The 26,332-nt window shown below is 43.2% G+C and overlaps 2 protein-coding genes and 1 non-coding gene across 3 annotated transcripts; all 3 read left to right on the top strand.

The window, feature by feature from the left end:
• Positions 1-978: 978 nt before the first annotated feature.
• Positions 979-10,299, top strand: sall2 (spalt-like transcription factor 2). Its single transcript, XM_063886751.1, has 4 exons — positions 979-1,488; positions 3,149-3,295; positions 4,963-8,798; positions 8,942-10,299. The coding sequence occupies exons 2-4, from the start codon at positions 3,220-3,222 to the stop codon at positions 9,251-9,253; spliced, it is 4,224 nt and encodes a 1,407-aa protein (XP_063742821.1). The 5' UTR covers positions 979-1,488; positions 3,149-3,219; the 3' UTR covers positions 9,254-10,299.
• Positions 10,300-11,429: 1,130 nt separating this feature from the next.
• Positions 11,430-23,317, top strand: mmp14b (matrix metallopeptidase 14b (membrane-inserted)). Its single transcript, XM_063885868.1, has 10 exons — positions 11,430-12,040; positions 18,157-18,305; positions 18,418-18,540; positions 18,687-18,994; positions 19,464-19,625; positions 19,898-20,058; positions 20,140-20,278; positions 20,408-20,558; positions 21,497-21,612; positions 21,722-23,317. The coding sequence occupies exons 1-10, from the start codon at positions 11,942-11,944 to the stop codon at positions 22,201-22,203; spliced, it is 1,890 nt and encodes a 629-aa protein (XP_063741938.1). The 5' UTR covers positions 11,430-11,941; the 3' UTR covers positions 22,204-23,317.
• Positions 23,318-25,725: 2,408 nt separating this feature from the next.
• On the top strand, positions 25,726-25,798 carry trnaq-uug (transfer RNA glutamine (anticodon UUG)). Its single transcript has one exon. It is a non-coding gene; the product is annotated as a tRNA-Gln (tRNA).
• The last annotated feature ends 534 nt before the right edge of the window (positions 25,799-26,332 follow it).

Here is a 26,332-nt window from a genome sequence, read left to right as displayed (position 1 = left end):
ACAGCACCTGTCAAACACGAGACAAGGTAGTTCAGGCAACACGTTCGATTGTAAATATAAAAGTAATCAAAAATAAATCTGCTGTTCTATTTTAAATACAGGGATCAGGGAAGGTTGTTAGTTCCTCAGACTATGGTTTGAATTGCATTCAATGAGATGCAACCATCTTAATAGTGTTATCAATGGAATGTGAAAAGAAATTACCTGATCCTGACATAAATCTGGATATTTTGTTCCATATTTAAGAATATATATTGTCATGCAAGTGCAAAGACTAGAATATAATGTTTGTATCTGGATACTTCAGAGATTAAATTTGTCAAGGTCATTCTTGAAGTCCTGAACAGATGATTTATCAAGCTAAACTCAACGATCAAAGATCAAATGTATTTGAATGAAGTCAATCAGCCCTGCAGTCATTCCCACTCCAATCTAATCCAATCCAATCTCAGAATAAATCAGACTACATTTAAAATCTACACTAAATCTAAAATAATCTCGCTGATCCAAATAGAAAGACTTACACACCGACATATCTATAGACACATCGAATGCTATGAAGGACTATAAACAAGATTCAGACTTATTATTGGCTTTTATAAAACCTATATATTTCCAGTGGACAGGTGTTGTCTCAAAATGATTTTGGCTGATACAGTAAACAAAGTGTGCTTCCTTATTATGAGTCAAAGACCCAAAATAGCTCTGTAAAGACTGTACTGAGAACTCAATGCAAATATGGGGATAACACGTGTAGTGCCAGGAAACCAACATTAAATAAACGAAATGTGATTTTTTTTTTAATTAAAAGTGGAAAAATATGAAATATGATTTGTTATGATAACCTGGTGGGGCGGGGGTACAATCATGTACACCTGTACCAATCTCCCGGTCAGCCTGATTGAGCCCAGCTGTGTGTGCCCGGGCCTGCACTCCTATGTGACATGCACACTGAGAGCCAATGTGGAGGTAACCGTGGTCACTGTTTCCCAGAGGACCGTCTGGCAGCGAGGGCCATTAATTATAAGAGACAGGCAGACAGACAGCTAGCCTGCTAAGCAGACAGACAGACAGACAGACAGTACCGCAGAGAGCGCAGACAGGCCTGACAGCAGCAGGCCCCGACAAATACAAAGAAAAGAGGAAGAGCAGCACGCACAGCCAAGAAAATAATCCTCCCCGTGCAGCGAGTAGCCCGCAGCTATCCGCACCGCCCCTGCTTCTCCTCCCGACACAGGACTATGAGTAAATACATTCACGCATAATAACCCTTTGTCATAAGAGAAAGAAACGCCATTTGCGACGGAGATAAATAATTGAAAAAAAATGCGGCTGTCCGACTGCGCATCCCTGAGAGTGAATAGGGAATTGCTGCGCCAGTGTCCCGGCTGAGAGACGAGAGCCGATCTTACCCTACCTAAGCTCCTGAGCTTTTCCCCCCCGTGTCATTACACAATATCGCTGCCAAAAATCATCGTTTCAAACATGGTAAGTTGTTTTTGTGTTATATTTAAAGCAGTTGTGTCGGCGACGAGCGGCCTGTGGGGGAAATGCACATCCGGGACTGTATTTTTTCGAGAAGTCATAATATTTTATGAATCATAACTTGTTATGATGTGGGAGCGCGCCTGGCGTGCAACAGGTCGCCGTACAGTAGCGGGGACGCGCATCTCTCCGGCGTATTTTCGCTTGTTTCCAAACATTGGTTTAAAAAACACGTCCGACCGTCGTATTGGCAAGATGGCACGAAAAATACGAATGCGTTGTTGGCACAATAGAGTTCTGGTTTAAAAAAAGCAACGAGATACTGTCTTTTTACTGTTTGATAACAACTATTGGAGTTATCACTTCTTTCTCTTTGACAAATTAGTATCGATTACACAATGACGAGCATGTTTATAGGCTAATTATTTTCCTTTTAATCATTTTATATTGCACGGAAATCACTGCTCGATTTACATAGAAAAAAGTCTCCATATGCTCACTACAGATTCAAACAGAAGTGCGGAAGTCAAATGTATCCTTTTTATAAATTACTCGCACTTAAACTGTGCAACAATGGAAGACCTTTTTTAAAATTTTGAATCATTTTGACACAAATGATTACTCGATTGGACTGTAATCGATTGAGGAACTATAACATTTGAACTATATGTCAAACCTTAGATGCTTTTTATTATTCTGTCCAAGCCTCAGAGAGACAGAGGAGAGGCTGGGGTGGGTGGTGTTTGGTGGGGGGGTGGGTTGTGTGTGTGTCTGGGTGGGGGGGGGGGGGGGGGTGTCACAGGGCACGGGTGAAAAATTATTTTCCTCCTCACTCTCTGCTTGTGTCTTTCTTTCACTACCTCTCCACGTGGTAAGCGGTCGGGATGAGGGTGAAAAGGGAGCATTGTGCCTCCAGTCAGTGGCCTTATGTGTTGGAGAGGCTCTAAGAGGGTGATGTTCACTCAGCTGTGCTCCCTCTACGCCATTGTTGCAAATTCCACCTCATTTCAGCCACCCTGTTTACTGAGCTCACACAGCAGCCTGTTTTAGAGGCGACCGGAGCACTAACACCTCACATATCACACAGCTTGAATAGACTAGAATATGGGCATGTGTGGCCTCTGATTAAATACATTTGGTATAATGTAAAAAAAAAAGAAGTAAAAAGCAGAATTAATTTAACCAAAGTGTCCTAATCCTACCCGTTTCCTTCTGTTGAACACAGGAAAACCAGATGTTAGAGGATCATATCAATAATTGGAAGCTCAGGAAAGGGTCTTTATGTATGTGGGTTTACCAAAGCAAGGCAGTGGACTCTTGGCTCCTCAAAAGAAGGGGTGTTCACTCGCCATTTGAATGCAAAGTAGTTGATGAACAAGTGGGCTGTGTGTGTGTGTGTGCGTGTGTGTGCGTGTGTGTGTGTGTGTGTAAGGAGGGCCAACGGTGAGTTTTGAGAAAAGGAAGACTTGTTGAGAGAAACTGTCACACATGCGTCTTTGGCACTTTAGTTCAGTTTTTCTTTCTCTGCACCACAATGCCACCAACATGGACAAGCTTTATTGAGATTAATCAATCTGGAGGGTCCATTGTCACATTTTTGGAGAAACTTTAGTTTTTCCTCTATTTTTTCCCTCTAAGTAATTTAGATACTTACTTTTTTCAGTGCACAGGGAGAAAGAATAAAAGTTGTGTGTTGGCCAATGCGCCCCTGCGTCGGTCCCATCCTGCAGAAGCATGTCCCGTCGGAAACAGAAACGACCTCAGCAGCTTATGAACCTGACCCTCGGTGCCTGTCGGATACTTGAGCATGGTGAGAAATAGACTATATATCAATAGATTACTCATTATTCAGTGGGATTGGTTTCACTTCAAATAATTGACTTTGCCTCAACATGCAGAGATTGTTCCAGTTGATTTTTCATTGGGATAGTTTATCTGATGTAATGCATACATTAAACTAAAAATGTAACTTTTAGTAAAACTCTTAAAAATTTAAATTTAATCTGTCAGACTTTTCAAAAGCACGTTACTGATTAGAAGGTAGTTATTTTATCTCCATTTCTAAAGGTTTTTTCCAGAAATATTGAACATTTACATCCATTTAATTAACATTTTGTCATACATGAACGCTAAGAAAAAGAAGCCTTGTTGGAAGAATTGGCCTACAGACAGTCTTTAATTCATTCTCAGTGGTTGCTGCCATTAGCTGCTTTCTTTTCCCTACTAAATACAAATGTCTTCAGTCCTCATCACTGCTACTGGTTCAAAGACGCAGACCACTCAGAATAGGGGGATATACAGTAAATCCCCAGAGAAATACTTTAAGAATGTGTAGTGAATGTGAATGTTACTAGAAGCAAGATACTGTGGTTGAAGCAAAAAGATGAGAAGGTCAACTTAAAGGAAACTTTGTGAGGCACTGTATAAGGTGCTCTTAACTGCGATAGCGTTAGACCCTATTGTCCCCTTTCAGCTTTGTTGCTGGGCATTGAAGCATGAACATACTCATGAAGGAGTGTGTGTGTGTGTGTGTGTGTGTGTGTGTGTGTGTGTGTGTATTTGTGTCTGTTAACTCCTGTTACAGGAGGAGGGCCCACAGTGTGTCATAAAATTGTAGATTCAAGCCAACAGCAGTATCTCTGTGTGTGTTAGCGTGTGCATGAACAACCCTCTGCATACAAAGTGTTCTTTCTATTGTGTCTGTTTGTTGTGCATTGACGGGTATTCTGTGTGTGAGTGCTTTACCATTAGTCTCTCGTGCTTTTTTTCGGCCAAGTTAGCTTGTTGATGGTCTGTGAGCCATCATGTCTGTTTTTGGTGTTTGTTTTCTTTCGAGTCACCTTTCTTCCTCTGCCTGGCCCTAAACCAAATCAGGAATGTGACCTGTGTTAAAGGTCAAGTCTGCCAGCCAATCAGGCACCCAGTACAGTGTCCAGTACCTACGCAGAGCCTAACCCTTTGCACCCCACTGAACCACTGGGGGTAGGGCTTTGAAGGAGATGAAAGATAGACAGCTTGAATGGAGGAGGGAAGAATGAGAAAGGGGCAGGGATGGGAGAGTGTATGGATGTGGCTGCTTTTTATTTGGGAGGGGGTAAGGTAAAGTCTATTGTCTTGTGCGTGTTGCCCTGGAAACAAGGTAGGCTCCTCTACGGGTGAGCAGTGTATTCTTGCAGATCAGTGGAATGTGGACTGTGTGTGTGTGTCTGTGGCAACAGTGGTCGGGAGGCTGCAGTCAGGTGATGAGGATAGACAAGACAAAGAGGAAAAGAAAACAGTAGTGGATTATAAACTAGTGTAAATTAATCCCAGAGGTTAAAAAGCAACTGAATAAGATAATATACTTTTCACCGCTGCTTTTTATATGTTGTGTCCTATATAATGAAAACGATTGTAGACCGTTATGTAAACCTTGATGATATTGTTTTCATTGGTGGTATGATTTACATTTAGTGTTTCTTCTTTCAATTTTCTTAGATGACAACTTGGCAGTGAAGTCAAACTCCTTTCCATTTATCCTGGATTCTCCCTTGTGCTCTCCATCGATCTCTCTTCAAAGCTCCCAGCTGCCCCTTGCTGTCCGTTCATCTTTCAAGGGCTCTCAGACCCCTTCTTTACCTACTGAGGGTCCACTGATATCCTGCTCACCCAGCCAGCCTACCCACCAGCCCCTCAAAGACCCAGGACCCTCCCTCTCTCCTGACTTCCCTTTCTCCTCTCTCTCTTCCCAAACTCAATATCCAATCGCGCTTCAACAGACTGGTTGCAACACTACGTCTTCTGCAAGTGCCCTCAGCCCCACCTCCCGAAGCACACACATGGCCTCTCCCAAGTTAGGGCTGTCAGCCACAACCACTACTTCTTCTTCCTCCTCATCATCATCTGCCTCTCTATGTCCACCACCACACCCTGGAAGCCCTAGCCGTGTACCTGAGGGGCCCCCAAGTCCTGTTACTCCAATTCCCAGCCCAGGAGTGACATCAGCCTCGGCTGCACCCTCTAGGGCCCAACTGAGCATCGCCCTGATACTGGAGGAGCTCCGGGTCCTTCAGCAAAGGCAGATCCATCAAATGCAGATAACAGAAGAGATCTGTAGACAGGTGCTACGCCTCGGTGGAGCCTCCTATACCATAGACACACCCTCCCAGCATCTTCTCCCCCCTCTGCCTCAGCTCTGTCTAGAAGGCAGCAAAAGGGCAGCCAGCCCAAATACCCAGCCAACCACACCTCAGCCTTCCACCTCTGTTGCTCCTCTCCTGGCATGTTTCTCCTCCCTGCTCCCTTCTCAGGCAGCCAACAAACCCACAAAGCCAAGCAGTTCCTTGTCTCAAATCCTGCAGCCCCACAAATCCCAGATGGAAGGGATGGGAGGGACTGGAGGGGCTCACGGTTATCTGAGGGGGAGTTCCCGATCCTCAGCACCCCCCACCTCTTCCTCTTCCGCAATGTCCATGGCTTCTTCCAGCTATCCGCTAGCCTTGTCATTAGCTCTCCCCACCCGCTATCTTCATGAGAAATCTCCAAATACCACTTCAGTGACCGGGCACAGTGGGCTGTCCTTCCTAAACTCATCCCTCCCCACATCAGTATCTATGGTCCAAAACTCCCAAAATGCCCTGCAATCTTTCTCCGCAGGGGCAGAATCTTCCTCTTCAAGCTCCACCTCCACAGGCCGCCTCCAACACGCCTGCCGCTTTTGTGGAAAAACATTCAGTAGTGACTCTTCCCTACAGATACATCTACGCTCGCACACAGGGGAACGACCCTACCAGTGTCCAGTGTGCCTCAGCCGCTTCACCACACGGGGCAACCTCAAAGTGCACTTCCTACGGCATCGTGAGCAAAACCCAGAGCTCTCACTTTCACTCCTGCCACCATCCTTGTTTGGAGTAGCGTTAGGGGCCACTGGCGGAGCAGAAATGGGACAGACCATGAGCAGTGGTAGCAGTACTGGTGGCATGAATATGATACAGAAGAAGCCAAAAAGCCGGCCTGAGGATGAAACGTGTGGAGATAATGTGGAGGTCAGTGGTACCAGCACGGGCTATTCTCTGGGAGCCTCTGGAGGATCTACTCCTTCTTCCCTACCCTTGCCCCCTAGTGTAGACCTGGCTTTGATTTCCCACTCTCTTCTGCAGCTTAATCGGGCTGCGGCTGTAGCAGCTGCAGCCTCTATTGCCTCTGGCTCATCTCACTCCTCAACTTCCTCCTCTTCTTTGGCTACTTCCCTCCTCTCCAACCCTTCCTTGTCATCGTCTTCCAGCATCACAGGGTTATTCAAGGGTGCCAAGCAGCAGCACTTTGATGAAAACACTCCCCCTCATGCCCCAATGCTTTCTCCTGCTGCATACTCCCAGCTAGCCCACCTGCCTAAGCTCCTTTTCCCATCTGTCTCCACTTCTTCCTCTACCCCTCCTGCACACTCATCCCTCTACAACCATGCAACCTTGGGCCTGCTGCGCAACCAACTCCCCTCTGCCCCAGGCTCCCACCAACTTGCTTCATCTACCCAGCTTTCTTTCCCTTTCTCATCATTTCCTAAAGTCCCAGATCAAACCACCAACACTCATTCCTCCCTGCCATCATCCACTCCTACATCAGAAACTTCAAAGCTGCAGAGGCTAGTGGAAAAGCTAGAGAAGGCCCCCCATTCCTCATCTGAATGGCTTTCTGCCTCTACTTCCTCTTCCATTCTTGAGATGTTATCTGGCAGTGCCACTACCTCTTCAAGTTCAGCCAACAGTCGTTTCACTAATGCAAACACTTCGACCACATACGTCATGGCGTCCCCCCCATCCTCAACACGTGCTTCCACTTCTGTTTCAAACTTCACCCATGAGATGGTTGCTGCCCTAGGCATGAGTGCCAATGGAGCGGGTGCCATGGCAGGGGGCTTGCTACCATCTCTAAGCATCACAGGTCCAGCTGGTAACCTGACAAGCAATCAGTGTGGGGTATGTCTACGGGTCCTGAGCTGTCCAAGAGCACTGCGTCTGCACCAGGCTACACACCTTGGAGAACGCCCTTTTCCATGTAAGATATGTGGCAGATCCTTCTCTACCAAAGGCAGCCTGCGGTCACATCTTGCCACCCATCACGCCCGACCACCGAATGCACGTGTCCAGAACTCTTGCCCACTGTGCCAGCGTAAGTTTACTAACGCTCTAGTGCTCCAGCACCACATCCGTATGCACCTTGGTGGACAGTTGCCAACAGATGGCACAGAGGATCCTGCACATGAGATGCCAGCAGAATCTATTGCAAAACCTGTGTCACAATCTCAATCCCAATTGACTGACACAAATACTCTCTCTAATAAAACACCTCCTTTAGCAGGCCTTTCTAGGAGCCCAGCCCCAAGCTCACAATTTCAATCTCCAGCAGTTGGCACGGTTCCTGTGTCTGGCAGTATGAAATCAGTTGAGTTTGGGAAGTCTGGGACCTCCAGTCCTGACCTTATTCCCCCCTCTGACCTTAGCCCTGACCCCTTCATGAATCCAACCACACAAACTCCCCCCCCAGGCAGTGTGGAACCCCCTGTCCTTTGTGTCAGTGCCCCGTCGCCAGCCTCGCAACAGACAGAACAAGCTTCCCAAGTTAGCAAAGATAACCAGGTTGAGCAAGCTACTAACAATGTCCAACATCCTAAACCCAGCCCCTCACCAATTTCCTCCACTGTTACCAAGACACCAGTTTCCTCTAACGCTATGGAAGTAGACTGTGGAGAAGATGAAGCAGCTACCTCCTTCGAAGCCCTCCGAGGCTCCAGATCCAATCTGGAGGACTTTAAAAGCAAACATGCCCTTGGTGACCCCTCTGCTTACACCTGTCCCAGTACCTCCTCTGATCCCAACCTGAGTCAAGATATAACTAATGTTATTGCAACACCAACCTTAGAATCAGAGTCTGTCTCCCCAAGGCCCCAATCACCAGAACCCATGGAAGAAGACAATGATGAGTCTTCTTCACCAGCTTCACCAAAGCAAGACAAAGCACCTGTGCCTGACGAGAACCCCAACATGACATCCACTTCGGAGACTGCTGACACTATTGGGGCTGATGTAAAGGGTGCATCTCAGAGCGCTACCACGTTTGTGAGGGAAACACGCCAGAGCTTTCATTTTGGTTCATACGAGCGGGAAGACCGGATAGAAGATGTTAAGATTGGGGGATTGGCTACAATTGAAACAATGGATGGTTCTGTCCCCATTAACCTTGCCCCTACCCTCCCATCTCCGATGTCTCGTCCCGAAAAGAAGACGTATTGCTGTGCTGAGTGTGGGAAAGAGTATGCCAGTCGCAGTGGACTGAAGGTGAAATACCAAAATGTTGATTATGAAATGTTGGCAGACAGTTTTAGTGCTTTTTGTCAAGAGATTGACACAATATTTGACGGACTAAGTAAAGAACTTCAGTACTAAACTACTTTGTTTAAATAATTACTTCATGTTCGCAGGGGCACATGAAGCATCATGGTGTTGCATCCAAAACAACACGTCCACCAGCCCGGAGTAGTCGTTCTTCAGCTGACCAACTTTCTTCTTCTACAATGATGACTTCCTTGAACATTCCAGCCACCAGGAGCTCAGCAGGCTTCTGGAACCAGTACCAAGCTTTCCTCAACACCAGTAACGAGACAACTGATGATCCAACAGATGGCAGCCAAGGAGAAGATCAGTCTGCACGGTCTTCAAAATCACCAATTCAATCTCAGATGGATTTGAAATCCACTGAGGAAGCTGGGGAAGATTCTAGTGAAGGGCCATAACTCAGTTCAGCGTGATGGCTGAATAATGTTTGGCTGTTTTCAAACAATGGTTACCTTTTGGTGAAACTGTATGAAAATTAGCATAGTACTCCTTCCATAACACATTTCGAGTAGCCTGTCAGGTTCATAGTCATAGTAATATGTTTGTATGTGAAAGTTGTGGTTTGACCAGCTTGGTCTTGTGTAAGAAAAACAAAAAAAGACAGCTTATGTATAAATAAAGATAAAAAATAATAAGAAGTAACAAAGTTCAGATTTTGCTGGATTTGATTAAAAAAAAGTGACACTTTCTTTTCCGGTTGAAGTTGATAATAATTTGTTGCACATTCTAACAAAAAAAGAAAGAAGAGCATCACTGTTGTATCAATGTTTAATATCAAAACCTGGGTCGAATAATTTTAGGGTGCTCTTTGTTTTACCTTCCCAGGCACATATAGATAGGGTTGAAAAAATAAATAACCTACACTAAAAGAACAGTTTCAAAATAATTTTGGGTCAGTATGTACACATTTCGGTACTTGTCTTGTTGTGCCATGTACCAAATCGGATCCAACTGGCACCAAAGGAGGCTCAAGCTAACCAAAATATGATTTCTTGCAAGTGCTTCTCGACCTAGGTCTGTTTTATATTATGCATTATCATAGCATTCTTTCCCTCAAGCACAGAAGGAACTAATATAAATAAGGAAATTAAGAAAGCAACGTTTTTTGCAAGAGCACAAAAGGCCAACACACTGAATGTGTTTCTGTGGCTAATATTACGTCTTTTGTCCCCCATCTTGTGGTTCAGATAAACTCCTCATGTCATTGTAATTTACAAGAAGCACAGCAGCAGTGTTTGTGAACCCAGTAAGGACATGGTCTTGTGTGTGACCTTTGAACTTTAGTTTGTGAATTCTATGATTGTTGTTTGGTCCAAAAAGTAATATCTGTAACACTTTTTCAGTTACTAAAACTTTGAGTTGCTGTATATCAAAATTCTATGTCTGTTTGTTGTAAGCTGTTTCAGTATCTCCATATTAAAAATATTTGGGAAAAAAAAAAATATCCTGCTGTAATTGGTGTACTGATTTAATTTCCACGTAATCATGCCTTGTTTGTCTACTCATGACAGCCATTAGTCACACGTCACTGATCTTATTTTCTCAACCAATACAATCAAAGCTACCCTCTCTTGTGTCACATCAACCAAGGGGAGTGAAGGAGGCCAGCTGTCTTTCCTTAGCAGTGGCCAACACAGCAGCTGAGCTACAGTATGAGCGCACATAAGGTTGGTAAAAGAAACATCTACTGTCTTAAACATTTGACTCTATACAAAATATGTCTCTGAATGCAAGTGCACACACATAGGCAACATGCCCACAGCAGCCTATGCCATGTGCAACCCATAGCTGCCATTAAAACGAACAAATGAGTGTTACCACATGCATTCCAAAGAACACACAGCCTGTTATCTGGGACCAAACCAAGATGTCGTTGCAAAGATACAGTTTTAATTTGTGTTTTCCTCCTAAATAAATCAAAAAGTATATAGAGGTCATTGTCATGAATAGATGTATAATAAGATCTTATATTTCATGTAAGTATTTAAATGTATGTGCAATGTGTGCATTAGAGGGCGCAATTCCCCTTTCAAGACAAATGTTTGCTGTTGGGCCTTTTTGAGGAGGACTCATTAAGAATCAGTGAGATACAGTATTCATCTGTTAAGTATAAAACATACTCCGATAAAAGCAGCTTTTAATGAATTTCCTAAGCTTAAAACCTTGACAGTTCAACACAATACAAATAATATCTTAACAATATAGTATTGTGCTGTAAAGTGCAAGGGCAACATTTTTTGAAGGTGGTACACAAACAAACCGATTCATTTTACGATTTTTTTCATGGGGTGAAATAACTGTATTGATACCCGAAAAAAGAACGCACATTCAAATGAACTATTTTCTGCTTCAAGTACTTTTTAGCTGCCTGCTTTGTCAATAACTTGCAAGAAAAAAACGGCTTCATGCATTCCTATGGAGCATTAAAGGCATTTAATCACAGCCTGAAGGGTAAAATCAAACCCTGCCAAGCCAAATGCGAAGGTCACTAAGTTGATTCCAGCCCTCTATGTCAGAGAGGGGCGGGCGGATTTGGGAGGGGGAGGTTTACAACCCTCTGCTTTCCAGCTAAAGTCTCCGGGGAGTATCGACTACCACGTCTGCAGCGGTGATAGAGGGGAAGAGGAGAGGTGATCAAAAATAAGCCGACTAGAGGATAGAGAAGACAGGACAGCGAGGAGTCAAGACTGCCTCACGAAAACAAATTCGGTTGCAACATCTGGAACAAAGCGCAAGCTCCATTTGGACATAAAACACGCACAGGCTGCAGCTCCCGAGCCCCTCCTTCAGACTTCCTGCTCCTGAAAACGTCTGATTATTTGGTAAAACTTTCTCAAAACGCGAGAAAAATGCACAGACTGGACAAATACCTCTCGTGGTTTAGGTAACTTAAGATACACTTTGTAGAGACGCACGTCTTCTGGAAAGACGTGTTGAGCTTTGCGCAAAGGCTATCTTGGTCGTGCCGTTTTTCATTTATGGGATACGTTTTTCACAATGTTTTGACAAATATCAAAGTGAAGATTGCGCAAACAGTTACAGGAAGATCTTTGCGTTTTTGAATTGTTTTTTTGGAGAGTCGAGTGATGGCACCAGAGCTCAAATCGCTTATCCGACTGCTGCTGCTTGCAGTAGCGTGGGAGCTGAGCGCGCAGGGAGCGACGGAGCGACAAGTCAATCCACAGGTGAGAAATACAGGCCATGGTGGACAATACATCCTTAATATCGAGAAGTAAAGCTATACAGAACAAAAGCTATTTAAATAAATCCATAATCAATTAATTAAGATGGATACATAAATCCATAATCGAGGAATGAAGCCATAAAAAGAAATCCACAGTTTGGAAATAACCTCAGCTGAATAGTCCATATTCAAGGAATACATTTAGATGAATAAATACTGAGTTTGGGAACAAAGTCAGATAAGTAAATCCAGTTACAAGGAGTAAAGTATGATACCTAAATACACAGTTCGGGAACAAAGTCATATGAATACATTCAGAATCAATGTATTAAGTCAGATAAATAATTACAGAGTTTGGGGATAAAGAAAAAAACGTGAATAGAGTTCTAAAACCAGGCACACAAAAAAACAGGTAAAACACAATAAATAAATCAATAGTTTCGGAAGAAACAGAATTTTTTTTAAAAGAAATTTTAAATGAGTGACTGAGAAATCTATCCAAATCACATATTCTCTGAATGGAAAAAAACTAATTTGATTTGATAAGCATGCACATAATATATGTACAATGGTTTGTTTATGACTAGCGTTAAGCCTTTGTTTAAACTCTGCATTTTATAGTCATTTCAACTGTTGCCTGTAGTTGGCGCAGGGATATGGCAAGGGCTGTGACCCTGGGTTAGAGGAAGCAGCCCATAATGATGATAGCGCTCGTGAAAACACTGAGGATTGCTGAGAGGGCAAAAGCAGGAGAGCTAGAGAAAAAAAGCAAATGAGAAGAAATGCATGAGTTTGTATTGTGGTCTGGGCAGAGACAGAGGCATTTTCTGTGTGGGAATGGAGGGGGGATTGATAGCTGGGTACAGTTATATCAGAGGGCCGGGGAGATGTAATTGTTGACATCTGTCCTGAGTTATGGCTCAGCGGACTGGGGGGAGGTGGGTTTCACATTCTGAGAGGTTCTGCAGCATCCCAGCCATGGGCAGCTGCGAAAAAACAACAGCTTGAGCTCTAGTTTTGAACATTAAAGACTTCAAAAAGCCCACTGAGCTGAAGTACCAGCTAAGTGCTGTAGATAAGAGACTTTTCCAGTTGTTCCTCTTCTTTTATAATCTGCCCTTTTTACTCTAATTCTGTCTGCAATATGTCGACCAGCCTCACATCCCAAAGCATGTGAACAGTAGGAAGTTCTGTTAAAGTTTCAGTAATGGACATTGTTATGTTACCCATTCACTCCTGCTTCCTTTTGTATCACCAGTAAGTGTGTGTATTTGAAAAGGGTGCATGCATAAGAGCAAAGAGGCCTGAACGTCTATCTTTTTTAAATGTTCTGTTTAGTTACAAAAACAATGTTGATGTTAAAGGGGTTGGTTCCATCAGTAATATTTCTAAACCCTGGACAATACAGGCCTTAATTTTCCAATAGGAATCAATCAAGTATTACACAGAAATGTACTTTTCTCTATACATCAAATTATATATATATAATATATATGATTGAGTTGTTTCTAAAGTAGCATAAATTAAGCTAGTGGCTATACCAGGGATGCAAATCGATTACTTAATGTGTTAACAATCAAAAGTTGATCAATTCTTTTTAAATTCTTTACAATAACTGCAACTAAACAATGCATTCACCTAAATGTGCTGGCCTCTCTTTGATGCTTGACAAGTTCTGAATATATTTTGCGGCAAGCCAAATCAATGGCAGACACAAATAAGATGAGGCTAGGCAGAACTAGCACTTCAAACTACTTATTTCAGCAAATAGAGCAGCCGGAAAAGTGAGAATAGAAGAAAATCACATTTGCTTATTTGCTTTGATCAAATTTGTATAGAAAATTGCAGTAAAGGGAATGGGCGGCTTGGCCGGAAGTGCCCTGGAAATTGTGTGGGTTCAATAGGTTTATGTTGATGTAGTGATACACCTTCAGTACATATGACATTTACTGTTTAAAACCACTGCTTATTTTGTCTTGATTGAAAAGGGGGATGTTTGTGAAATGTTGTCTCCACAAACCCACGAGCTACCCGTATCAGTTCCCAGTTCTGCTCTTCAGAAGGTTGTGTTTTAATCAACAGTCAGACTAATTCGGTGAACGGTTGCGTGTGGGTGGGATGAACAGTGGGGGTTTAAGGATGCAGAGGCCGTTTCCTGTGGTCTGTGGTACAGACAGGAAGTTGGAAATGGGCTTTTGTTTCGCTGCTTAAAACACTTTGGTGTGTCAGCAACCACCTGCCAGTGACACACACACACACACACACACACACACACACACACACACACACACACACACACACACACACACACACACACACACACACACACACACACACACACACACACACACACACACACACACACACACACACACACACACACAATACTACTACAACTACTACTTTAATATGTGCACATATTTTTCTCACGCACACAGGATGGCTATAAACTGAGGTCATTGGCTTCAGTGAAACATAATGAACATGAAATGAGATGATAAAGGCAAAGCAGGGAAGACAGTGAGAAGGCTGTTGGTGACTAGAAAGGAGGGCATTGTGGCAATGGGAGTGATGCAATCTGGGAAAAGGACAGTTGGAAAATGAAGCAATTTTCCAGTGGAGTACAGGATGTAAATCAAATCGACCAGCACACATCCTGTATGGATATTTGTCTCTTATTCTTTGTGCTGCAAAAGAAAATTGGCATTGATTCAAGAGAGATTGGTCAAACAAGTAACTTTATGCAGGAAGGATGGGTTTGTAGTTTTCAGACAAAGTCACATCCGATAAATCACCAGTGGGTGGCCTGACAGCAGCCTCAATGAGGTATAATGGGAGGTGTTACAAGAAATAAGGTAATACCCTTACTCATTTCCTGTTCATAAAGCAAGCAAGCAAGCAAGCAAGCAATGAGCCAAATTTCAGGGAGGCTAATTCCTGCCATTGAGATTTGCTTGGGATTACCCTATTGCTCAAATCACATTGGCTCAGATCAATAGTGTGCCACTCACTGGGTCTTATTGTAGTTGGCTAGAAAAAATGGTTGTTTTAATAGACAGCAGCTGGTTTATTTAACAGCCAAATGTGCTGAGTTGAGGAGCTCCTGGCTAGATGGGTCAGCAACATCATAAATATCTTCACTAAAAGTACAGCAATAGCCTCTGGCAAAATGTTCATTAGACATAAAGAATTTGAAAAGTTGGATTTTACAATGTTACCTTGAATAACCCTAGACACTAACTCACACAATAACAAGCCAATAACTAGCTGTTGTAAGTGTAGTGGGAGCACACATCTGATGAAATACTGTGAATGTGTAATGAAGAGCTGTGTGTGCTGGATACCCAAAATGCCTTAGTTGGACTCCCATCGCTGTCAACCAACATTTTTTTCCATTGGCGCTCACCAAACGGAACAACTGGCTTGCTTTTTCTCTCAAATGTAATCTCTTTTTTCTCCCTCTGTCACCTTGTACAAAATGAGGACCCTGCCACCCGACATACATAGCAACCGTTGTTTGATTCTTGCGATCTTCCATTAAACAATAAACTCACATCGCTGCATATGAGCGGTCAGCGCCCTTTACCTCAAAGTCCTGGATTCCTTCCTAAAGGTACCTTTGCTCTGTGCTTCTCTCTGTCTATGATTCTTTTTTTAAATCTGTGGATTAGCACACACTTTTGCTTATGCAGCAGTTTTTACGTGTTTTACATCAGTGATTCTCAGCCTGGTTTACTGTAGCAGTTGCCAGGGGGTAGATGTGGAAAGATTGTGGCGTAGTTGTAGTAGTAGTTAAACTTAAATTAATGGATTAACATTTCCTTAGCTTATTGGATAAATTGTTAAAATCCAAGAGTAATGGAATAACGATTAAAATAGTTAGCTAAAAGTAATGGAACAAGGGTTAAGATAGACAACAGCAATGGATAACGGTTTTAGTATGAATGTATACATCGTTATAGGTAGTCAATAAAAGTGGGATATGAGGATTTCGGACAAAGCTGAGGGGACAACTGACTGAAGAGGTTGGGAACCAGTGCTTTACATTAAAGGACTGTATTAGCTTAGGCTCTCACATCCTATGCCACAGTAAACAGTGACCATCTCCTCTTCCTGCTACTGCTTTAGTTAGTCAGGCCATTAGTGTGGTTAAAAATAGTAGGGTGTGACTTGACTAAGACTTTGTCAAGTCACCTGAGGGACCCATGAAAGAGGCGTGGGAGCATTAAAGTTAAAACAAGTGTTCAGTGTCTCTCAACAGCGGTCTTTTGACTGAGCTGAGGGCAATGTTAGGATTCTGTAGAAAAGAAAACAGTGGATTTGAAAAAGAGGAGCCTATGGTTTCAAGTGCAGTCCAATCATCCCCTTTCTTATATTCAGAGTGTAACACATTCTGAGATGCTAAAGTTGGCATTTGACTCTCCCGCTGCAGTGTATGTGCTGGAACTGTGGGAAACACTGAGTCTTTATGTGTCCAGTGGAGCTCCACGGGTGAGTCAGAACCAGAAAAGGGCTCATTCAGGGGTGAAGTCTAAATACTGAGACCTCCATGTCTCCAAAGGAGGGAGAGATTAGACCTTCAAGGGCCTCCAAAATGCCATTCAGCCATACACTCCTGCCCAAATTCATGTAAAGTCATGCGTGAGTAAAAACATACAGACCTGAGCAGCTATTCAGATAACATGTGTCAGCACTACTTGCACACATTGGCTCTGTACTGTACATTTTAGGTGGAAAAATGCTGAAACCAAGCAACGAAACAAGTTTTGACTTCATCGCATTTAGCAACGATTAGCAGATGGGCTATACAGCAATAATTAAGTTGCTCTGGGTGTGGTTGTTCATAAGTATTTACCCTCAAGTCTCTGGGTTTTCCATAAGAGAGGGATGTGGAAGAAGAGAAGAGAAGGGCTGGAGCAATGATTGCAGAGAAAGAGACATGGACGTGGGGGGAAGAGTTTGACTTTGAGGTTTGGATGCACCGAGGAAGAAATTCCCAGTTAAATTACTGACTGACGCTGCTGCTCCACTGGAGACATCGGCTGAGGTTGCCCAAGGCTTGAGTCTCACCCAGGGACACTCCCTAGCTTTCTCGTTTCAATGTACTCCACAGCAAAAAACACCCACTTTGCACATATGTTTTTTAATCAGGACTATGCAAAACAGATGACAATAAGTTACGTCCCATCAAGCCCTAGCGTGCAAGAAAAAAATCCAACACATCCTACAAGTGCATAACAAGCTCACAACATGGCTGTGTACCAGAATATCTAAGCAGTCTCGGTTTTCAGTTCGCTTACAATAGCGTCAGTGTTGTTGTTCGGCTCTAGCTTAAGAGGGAAAGAGTTAAGAAGAAGCTGAGTGGGAGAGGTGCGGAGCGAAGCCGCTGGCCCATGTCCAGACGTCAGACCAGCACCGCAGTGAAATGAGTTTCTAGGGGAAAGTAAGGTCAAGCTAACCTGAGATTGAAAGATCTTGAGGCCTGAAGAACTCAGTGACCATTATAATATGTTTTCGAAGGGACTCGTCTTTTATTCAAGTACAAACTCAACAACAGGGATGGGTGTTCCAATCTGCAGTGAAACGCAAACAAGTAGCTGACAGAATGATTGCAATGTCGACAGAAGTTAATTTTTAGCTCTCTGAGGGGGATTTCCTTGCTCAGTTTCTGTCTCGCACTGAACTGAACTCTATTAGTCAGAAGCCTGTTTTGGGCCTGAGCTTGGCTTTTTTTTTTCTTCGTGTTTACCTTAGTTTCAAATATGGTCTTCAGTGGAGAGCAGACTGCTGATGGTTGGAGAGCTTCTGTGTTTAGTCATTAAATGGAGACATGCCAGGTGCTTGAAATTATGTTGTTGACTGTCCAAATATCCACATTTCAAAACACACAATGTAATTCGAGACCGTATTTTTGCCATCGGTGTGGAATGTGTTGTTGCTGTGGTTGTATAAAAACATCCTAAACTTATAGTCCCTGTAACATGATACACTTCACACCAAGTAGTTCCTCATCTAGTACTCAGCTTTGTTAAACCACAAATGTGAGGTGAGACTTGTTTATGACGTTTATTTCTTATGACTCACACTGTTGTCTCCTTTTTGTTATGTGCTTTCAAGACATGGCTGCAGCAGTATGGTTACCTGCCCCCGGGGGACATGAGGGCCCACTCCCTCAGATCCCCTCACTCAGTCACATCGGCTATCAGCGCCATGCAGAAGTTCTACGGCCTTACCGTCACTGGCACCTTTGACCCCAACACCATTGAGTGAGCACAATCACACAGCTTTTTTCAAACAGGTTCACCTACGGGTCAATATTAAAAATAAAACGAGTCATTCTTACCGTGTGTTGAGTGAACTATGTTTTGTGTTTGGCAGAGCCATGAAGCGACCGCGCTGTGGAGTGCCAGATAAGTTTGGCGCTGAGTTGAAGAGCAACCTGAGGAAGAAGCGATACGCCATCCAGGGCCTGAAGTGGACCAAGAATGAAATCACTTTCTCGTAAGTCAGCAATGTGTGCTGCAGAAGCATGATGGATCAGTACCTCACGCTATGTTTCCGCAAAAGTCTTGCTTGATTTTGTCTTTGTCTAAATATGTTTCTATGTGTCTTACCTTTCTCACGCCCTTCCCCTCACAATCCCACAGTATTCAGAACTACACCCCTAAGGTGGGTGAGTACGAGACCTATGAAGCCATCAGGAAGGCCTTCAAGGTGTGGGAGAGCGTCAGCCCGCTACGTTTCAGAGAAATCCCCTACAGTTACATACGAGACAAGGTGGAAGACTTTGCCGACATCATGCTTTTCTTCGCCGAGGGTTTCCACGGTGACAGCAGCCCATTCGATGGGGAGGGAGGCTTCCTGGCACATGCCTATTTCCCCTCTAGTGGTATCGGTGGAGACACCCACTTTGACGCAGCCGAGCCATGGACAATCAAAAACAAGGATCTGTATGGTGAGGCCCTTTAAATATGTCGAAACTGACATTTTGATAAATTAGGGGGTTTTGATGTGATTATCCTAAAACTGATGACACAAATGTTGGGAGTTACTGTTTATTTTAGGAGTCAGGACTTTGCTGTTGTGGGCAAAACTCAAGCATCAACAGGTCCAGTCTTGCATCAGAACACTTGAGGGAGTTTATGCCCTGGGCTATGTTGATTCTGCAGTAATGGAGAAGTGACACACGACTTTGCACTGTCAGCTGTTTGAATGTGACACATATTCTCATGAAGCAGATGGTTTTATCTTTTGTAATGTTACAAGTAATTGTGTGCAACTGAGTCACTTCAAATTGAGGAAACGGCCATTTTGTCCATTTAATTCAGTTCTCATTGTCTCAAACTGCTTCAATTTCACAACTCCATTACTTAAATGATTTGAAAGTAATATTAAATGGTGATTTGGTGTTCCCAATGTTTCAGGTAACGATTTGTTCCTGGTTTCGGTCCATGAACTGGGACATGCTCTTGGTCTGGAGCACTCCAATGACCCTTCAGCTATCATGGCTCCATTCTACCAGTGGATGGAAACCGAGAACTTCATTCTTCCTGACGATGATCGCAGAGGCATACAGCAACTTTATGGTAGGTTTGAATCACTATCAAAAAAACATTCTAACTGTTTTCCTAACCCAAGTTATTCATGCACTGAAACCTTGAAAGGTAGAAGTAAATGTATCTTTCCAATGATGCATGTAATCTTTGGTTTTCTCTCTGTTGTCTGCTGCTACAATAATCTCTTTCTCATTGGTGGATCATTACATTGCAATTGGTCTAACAGGACAAACACTGGATGAGGTGTAAAGGTGAAAAATGAGGTCAAAGCAAATCTTATTCATACATTATTGTTCATATAGGGTCTGGATCAGGCCCTCAGCCCCCCCCTGTAACACCTCGTACACCGAACCACGACCCCGACCTCACATATTCACCAGACAAACCTCACTTTGGCCCCAACATCTGTGATGGACACTTCGACACAATCGCCATCCTCAGAGGAGAAATGTTTGTGTTCAAGGTAAGCACATACACCCTTTCTGGACTTGTGATAATGACAGTTAGTCTCGCAGGGGGTGAACAAATCTCTTTGCTCTTTCAGGACAAATGGTTCTGGAGAGTACGCAACAACCATGTTCTGGATGGATATCCCATGCCGATTGGTCACTTTTGGAGGGGACTGCCCACTCATGTGAATGCTGCTTTTGAAAGGGAAGATGGGAAGTTTGTTTTCTTTAAAGGTAAATCTTGGTTCAGTATAATAAAAAAACATTTAAACGATTTCCCTTTTTAAAAGCAATCCTAATCAAAAGGCATATCTTACAGTTATATTATGTGTGTGTGTTCTTTCTGTCTTCTTCTCTCTGCAGGGGACAGGTATTGGGTGTTTACTGAATCAATTCTAGATGATGGTTTCCCCAAGAATATAAAGGAAATGGGCACCGGACTTCCCAAAGATCGAATCGATGCTGGTCTCTTCTACACCCCCACTGGACAGACGTTTTACTTCAAAGCAAACAAGTTAGTCATCTGTGTGTGTGTGTGTGTGTGTGTGTGTGTGTGTGTGTGTGTGTGTGTGTGTGTGTGTGTGTGTGTGTGTGTGTGTGTGTGTGTGTGTGTGTGCGTGTCATATTCTGAAATGGAACTCTACTGGAGTTTATAAACTGCTGATTGTAACGAATATCCTTTTGTGTTACCACCGCCAAAAGACATGTTTGAATGTTGACCCCATAAATTTAAAATGCTTGACTTACCCTAAATTACAAACCTGCGTATCATTTAAACATTAAGCCTCCCCATATTTACATCATAGTCATTGTTATAAAGCAGCTTGGTAAAGTGTGGTAGTCAGTGTTTACAGTGCAAACAGACACCCACATAATCATTGAGATTGCACATGCTCTAAGACCAGGCAACTCTTTTATTCCTTGCCTTGGTGTTTCCAGGTTTAGTATGACTGTTGGAAGAGTTGACAACAATCCATCTCCCATATTTCTGCAGAAACAGCTATTTGCAGCTCATTTTGTGGTCTGGCTGGTTGTTTAGCTCAACAGAAACACACACACTTAACCATGTTTTCAAGCTTTAGGGTTCATTTACAAGTCAAGTCTAAAGTCATTCAAGCAAAGTCAATTCTATTTTTTGTCAGATCAAGTCAAATTTTAAGTCTTTCGGGGTATGTCCAGGTCAGGTCTTTAGTCACTCAAGCCAACTCCAAAACAAATCCCAAGTCACATGAACCAGGTCCAAATCAAGTTTCACTTGTGTCAGAACAAGTCTCAAGTAAAGTGCCAAATCCTTTCGGCCAAAGAGAAGAGCCTCCATTAACGCTAGAAATAATCAAGTCTTGAGGTATTCATGTCCAAGTCTCTAGTGAAGTCAATTGGGGCTCTGCATGAGACCATTAACTCACTCTAGCTGATCCTCTCCTAACTTTTACTCTCTTATTCCTTGTTTAGATATTACCGTTTCAACGAAGACATGCGAAGTGTTGATGATGGTTATCCAAAAGCTGTCAGTGTGTGGCAAGGAGTGCCTGACAATATCAAGGCAGCGTTCATGAGCAAAGACCAAGGTAAGGGTGGCCCCTATGATGTAACCATATTTTTTTCCCACATCTGTTCAAGTTGCTTTCCCTTTCGGTTAAGTTTTGTCTCTCACATTTCTTTCTTTCAACTCCTTAGCACACACCTACTTCTACAAAGCCAACAAGTATTGGAAGTTTAACAACCAGATAATGCGTGTGGAGCCCGGATATCCCAAGTCAGCCCTTCGTGACTGGATGGGCTGTGCCAACGAAGACCCCAAGACTGACGGAGGCAAAGGCGGTGGAGGACACGACAAGGACAAGGAAAGGGAGAAGGACAAGGAACGGGAGGATAAGGACAGAACTAGAGATAGAGAGAGGGAAAGAGAAAGGGAGAGGGAGAGGGAAAGGGAAAGGGAAAGAGAGAGGGACAGGGGGACAGAGGTGGATGAGGAGACGGAGGTGATCATTATTGAGAAAGAAGGGGTAGGTGGAGGCAGTGGAGCAGCAGCGGTAGTGTTGCCGTTGTTCTTGTTGGTGTGTGTGATCGCAACGCTGGCTGCCTTGGTGTTTTTCCGTCGGTATGGTACCCCACGCCGACTCCTCTACTGCCAACGATCTTTACTGGACAAGGTGTAGACGGAGTAGAAGGGGAAGGAGAGAGGAGGGAAAGAGAGGAAAGGAAGGAGAAAAAAAGTGGAAGGAAATGTTGAACGCAGATAACGAGAGCAGAAGAGAAAGAGATAACACTGGAGAAAGAGCAGAAGGATAAGCACAAGACTCGCATTTTAAAATATTCGTACCACTGCCAGTTTCCTTTTGCTCTATCTCTCAACCATTCCATCTTTCCAGTTTTTTTCCCTCCCTTCTGTCTCGGCCTCACTCCTCGTGGTTACTGACGCCAGCTCTTTGCTGTTTGTTTTAGCTTTTTTCAATGTCTTATTTTTAGTTTATGTCAGTGGTCAGTGTTTGCGTCCTTGTGAATTCCTGCTTCAAACCTGCATCTCCATGACGCCCATACTAGCATGTTCCTTCAAGTATCAAAGAGTGTTTTATCGCTCTTTCTTACCCCTTGTTGCACAAAGTCACATTAGCACACATACAGTATTTGGAAACCACAATGGCATAGTCATTGTTTTCCCTAATCTTCCATTAAAGTAACATGTCAGAGCCAGTACAGGCCATAAAAGGGAAACAAAACCAAAGCTTAAGTCCTTATGAAGCATGAGTTTCACTCATGAGAGTAAAGCAATAAATACGACTGTCTTTTCCTTTTTTATATCATTGTCTTTAGTGCTGATTATTATAAATGATGTTGTCATTATTATTATGATTAATACTATTATTATTGTTGTTGTCCTACTTGTAAAGAATGTGTTTTTGTACATTGTCATTAAAAAGTCCTGCTGGACAGTGACATACAGTTTTGAAAGTGGCCTTAATTTTATATGTGAATGGGGAAGGGGGTTATGTATTCTTGAAACTTGATTGTCTTTTTTTTTTTTTACCTTGAATCCATTTCAAATGAAAATAAATTGAAGATCTGAAAATGACTCCTTTTTGTCATTGTACTTGTTTACGGTTTCAAATCATGGTGCTACATTACTAATCAGGGGTTATACGTAGATTAACAACAATGATAATGATACTAGTCATACTGATGATGATTTAGTTTTCTCAATAACATTGTTTGTGTGCTCTTAACCACTTATATTTTCAAGCTTTTCTTACAAAATAAAGTAATTTCAAATGACTTTCTGTGCTTTGATTTTGACTTAGTAGTTAATTCACTTTTTGCTGTTTGCGCCAACATCCTGTCAACTGCTTTGAGCTGAACTAGAGCAACTCACTCCCTTTAATGCAGTCGTAGTTTCACTTTCTGCTGTCATATAATCCAGCTATCACCTGGACTTTATCTCGAATATTGCTCACATCAGTCATCCGTTTAGTCGTATCCAGTCTTCCTGGACCTCCAGGTTTCTTGCTCCCCGACTGCACCACTGTGCGTTACTGGGGCTCGGAAACTGGCAGTCCACAAACTGGATCGGAAAACGCGGACTGGATCCAAAGCTTAAGTAGAAACAGGGAGGAAGAAGATTGTGTAAAGCTGTTGCTGCACAGCAGGAAAACATATCTCAGCTATACAGTTTAAGAGTGTGTGTGTGTGTTTCTTGTGTTTCCATACTTATGAGGACCAACAATCCTTCACAAGAGTAGGAGGATGAGAAAACTGACGTATTCTTTTCTTCAATGCAGAGGTTTTGGATTTAGGGTTTGATAAGCAGGGAAGTGGTTAAACTTTTTTTGGTGATTTAACTGTGGTCGATGCAGGTCCTCACAAGTATAGCAATACAAAAATGCCCACATGCATGTTTTGCACAGCTATAAACGCCTTTATTTGTGTATTGTCCTCTGCCATATGTACACACCCATCCAGTATGAGCCAATAAAAGCTCAAACAGCAAACTTAGGCGTCTCTCTAGTCCTTAATGATCCCACTAATGAACAAACACCCATTTAACTCACTGTAAAGATGACTTAATGCAAGAGACGGAATAGAAGGGGGGGGGCTCTATGATATGTTATGATTACGGCAATGGGAGTTATACAATGAAAATGATGAGGTATTTTCCTATTGTGCCATAAAGATTTAGGGCGCCCATTTGTCTCTACTTAGCAGCAGTGTTTTGAAGAGCTTGGGCTGGGGAGAGAAGTCACGAGGCTTTTTTGTGGGTGGAGGACGGAGTGAGGAGGGTTAATTCACATTTGGATGCCAGAGATGGAGCAGAATTCCGTGAACAACATCTGGAATTCCAACTGCATCATGTTGGCCAGTAACACAGCGGGACAGGGCGTTGGGGGGATGGGAGGTGGTTTGGATCTGTTTAATTAGCCTTTTTTACTACATCAAAGTCACAATAAAAACATGTCAAGAAAAAATCTGGCGTTTCTGGAGTGGTCTTTGTCCTCAGATGGTTTGAGTATGCGTCGTTTTGCTTAAATTATCTCTGTGGCTTAGCCCTGGGTCACTGTTTGCTGTATTCTGTCCTTCCCAGCTGATTCTGCAGAGTGAAGAAAACATTCACCTCAGCATAATTCTTCCAAAAGTCCTCTCCTTTCTCTGCTCTGTGTGTAACTGGAGACTTTTCTTCACTGTCTGTGAAATGACTCACTCCTTTTTTCACAAAAGCCTGACAAAAGACCACACCACATTGCCTCTTCCAGCCTCCTCCACTCATCTGGCCCTCACATTTAACCCAGAAAAATGAAAAGGTAGTTTCTACTCATGGTTCTGATGCAACTGTCCACTTCCAACAAAAGCTGATTCACAAACAAAAGCACCTCCATGCCAAGGCCTTACCACACATCCACTAATATCATCTCTCTGTCGTCATTGGACTCCAGTCAGCGGACACCATTAACAAACTCCTTTTATGTTTCAATCTCTGCGCTGGACATTTCCTGTGTTTGTGTTTCAGTTGGCATGTGTAACGCGCTGGCTGATGAATGGAAACTTCCAAGTAGGGGAAGTCCTGCTTTTGGCTATTGTGTCTCATAATAGCTGAGCTGAACATCATACTGCAATTGCAGGACAAACCGCAGAGATGAGACTGAGTAATTTTCCCATTAAATATGACTGAATGATTAACTGAAAAAAGGCTAGTGTTGCACTCTGCCTGGCAACTAGGATGTGGGAAGGTAGAAGGGGGCATTTCTAGGGATCTGCTTAGCGTCTATATAGGTTACACATGGTTTTCATTAGCATCAGTTAAAGCTTTGCCACATCCTGCACCAAGCAATAATACAACAAACAGGAACAGGGGATTTCTCTCCTGAGTCCAAGTCTCTTACTGTTACACAAAATGAATGATAAGCTGATGTGGTTGGCTTTTGTTTTCACACATAGGAAAGAATGATGTTTTTTTTTGTTCATGTTTATCTGACCCTCTAACCATCCTTTGAGCGCCGGTCATTTACGGTGGTGGCAAATTCCATGGGGACCTTGGAACTGGAAAGTCACCAGATCAAGTCCCGGGAAGACCAAGTACTTCGGAGGTGTCCCTGAGCAAGGCACTGTTCCCTACACTGCTCCCCGGGCGCCGTACCTAATGGCAGCCAACTGCTCTTAAGACTAGGATGGGTCAAATGCATGGATCTGGAGCCTGGATAGCTCAGTCGGTAGAGCATCAGACTTTGAATCTGAGGGTCCTGGGTTCATGTCCCTGTTCAGACCTTAAATCTGGGGCATTGGTGGCGGAGTCCATAGGGACTTGGCTTGGGAATCGGATCAAGTGCTACGAGGTGTCCCTCAGCAACGCACCGTTCCCAACACTGCTCCCTGGGTGCTGTACATATGGCAGCCCAATGCTCCCAACATTAGGATGGGTCAAGCGCAGAATGTAAATTCCCCTCTTTGGGACGGTTAACGTATATTCTTCTTCAAAAGAGCATCTAACTGAAAACTTAGAAATTGCACTTTTATAAAGTTCAGAAACTTTCACAAAGAGGATTCTACACTTCCCATAAGGCAATGAGTTTTTTTCTGTCTTACTTTCTGTGCCTGTCTAATGTCAGTTATGTTCAGACTGACAACATGCAAGTTGAAACACAAGCTTTAGGTAAAAACATGTTCTGTTCTCAAAGCCCTTATCTTTATCTGTCTGTCGACCACCTTTGTGCTGATTTACTATCCAAACGACTCTAAAATGGATTGCCATGATGTTTTCTACAGACATTCACAACTCGAAGGCAATGTAACCTACTGACC

The sequence above is a fragment of the Eleginops maclovinus genome, chromosome 6, assembly GCF_036324505.1.
Source record: "Eleginops maclovinus isolate JMC-PN-2008 ecotype Puerto Natales chromosome 6, JC_Emac_rtc_rv5, whole genome shotgun sequence".
In the NCBI taxonomy this organism is placed as follows: domain Eukaryota; kingdom Metazoa; phylum Chordata; class Actinopteri; order Perciformes; family Eleginopidae; genus Eleginops; species Eleginops maclovinus.
The sequence above is the reverse complement of the archived record's forward strand: the minus strand, read 5'-3'. Positions and strand labels throughout refer to the sequence as shown.

Coding starts and splice junctions, on each gene's coding strand:
- sall2 (XM_063886751.1), top strand. CDS start 3,220: ATGTCCCGTCGGAAACAGAAACGACCTCAGCAGCTTATGAACCTGACC. Junction 3,296..4,962: donor CTGTCGGATACTTGAGCATG/GTGAGAAATAGA, acceptor CAATTTTCTTAG/ATGACAACTTGGCAGTGAAG. Junction 8,799..8,941: donor CCAGTCGCAGTGGACTGAAG/GTGAAATACCAA, acceptor TCATGTTCGCAG/GGGCACATGAAGCATCATGG.
- mmp14b (XM_063885868.1), top strand. CDS start 11,942: ATGGCACCAGAGCTCAAATCGCTTATCCGACTGCTGCTGCTTGCAGTA. Junction 12,041..18,156: donor AGCGACAAGTCAATCCACAG/GTGAGAAATACA, acceptor TGTGCTTTCAAG/ACATGGCTGCAGCAGTATGG. Junction 18,306..18,417: donor TTTGACCCCAACACCATTGA/GTGAGCACAATC, acceptor TGTGTTTGGCAG/AGCCATGAAGCGACCGCGCT.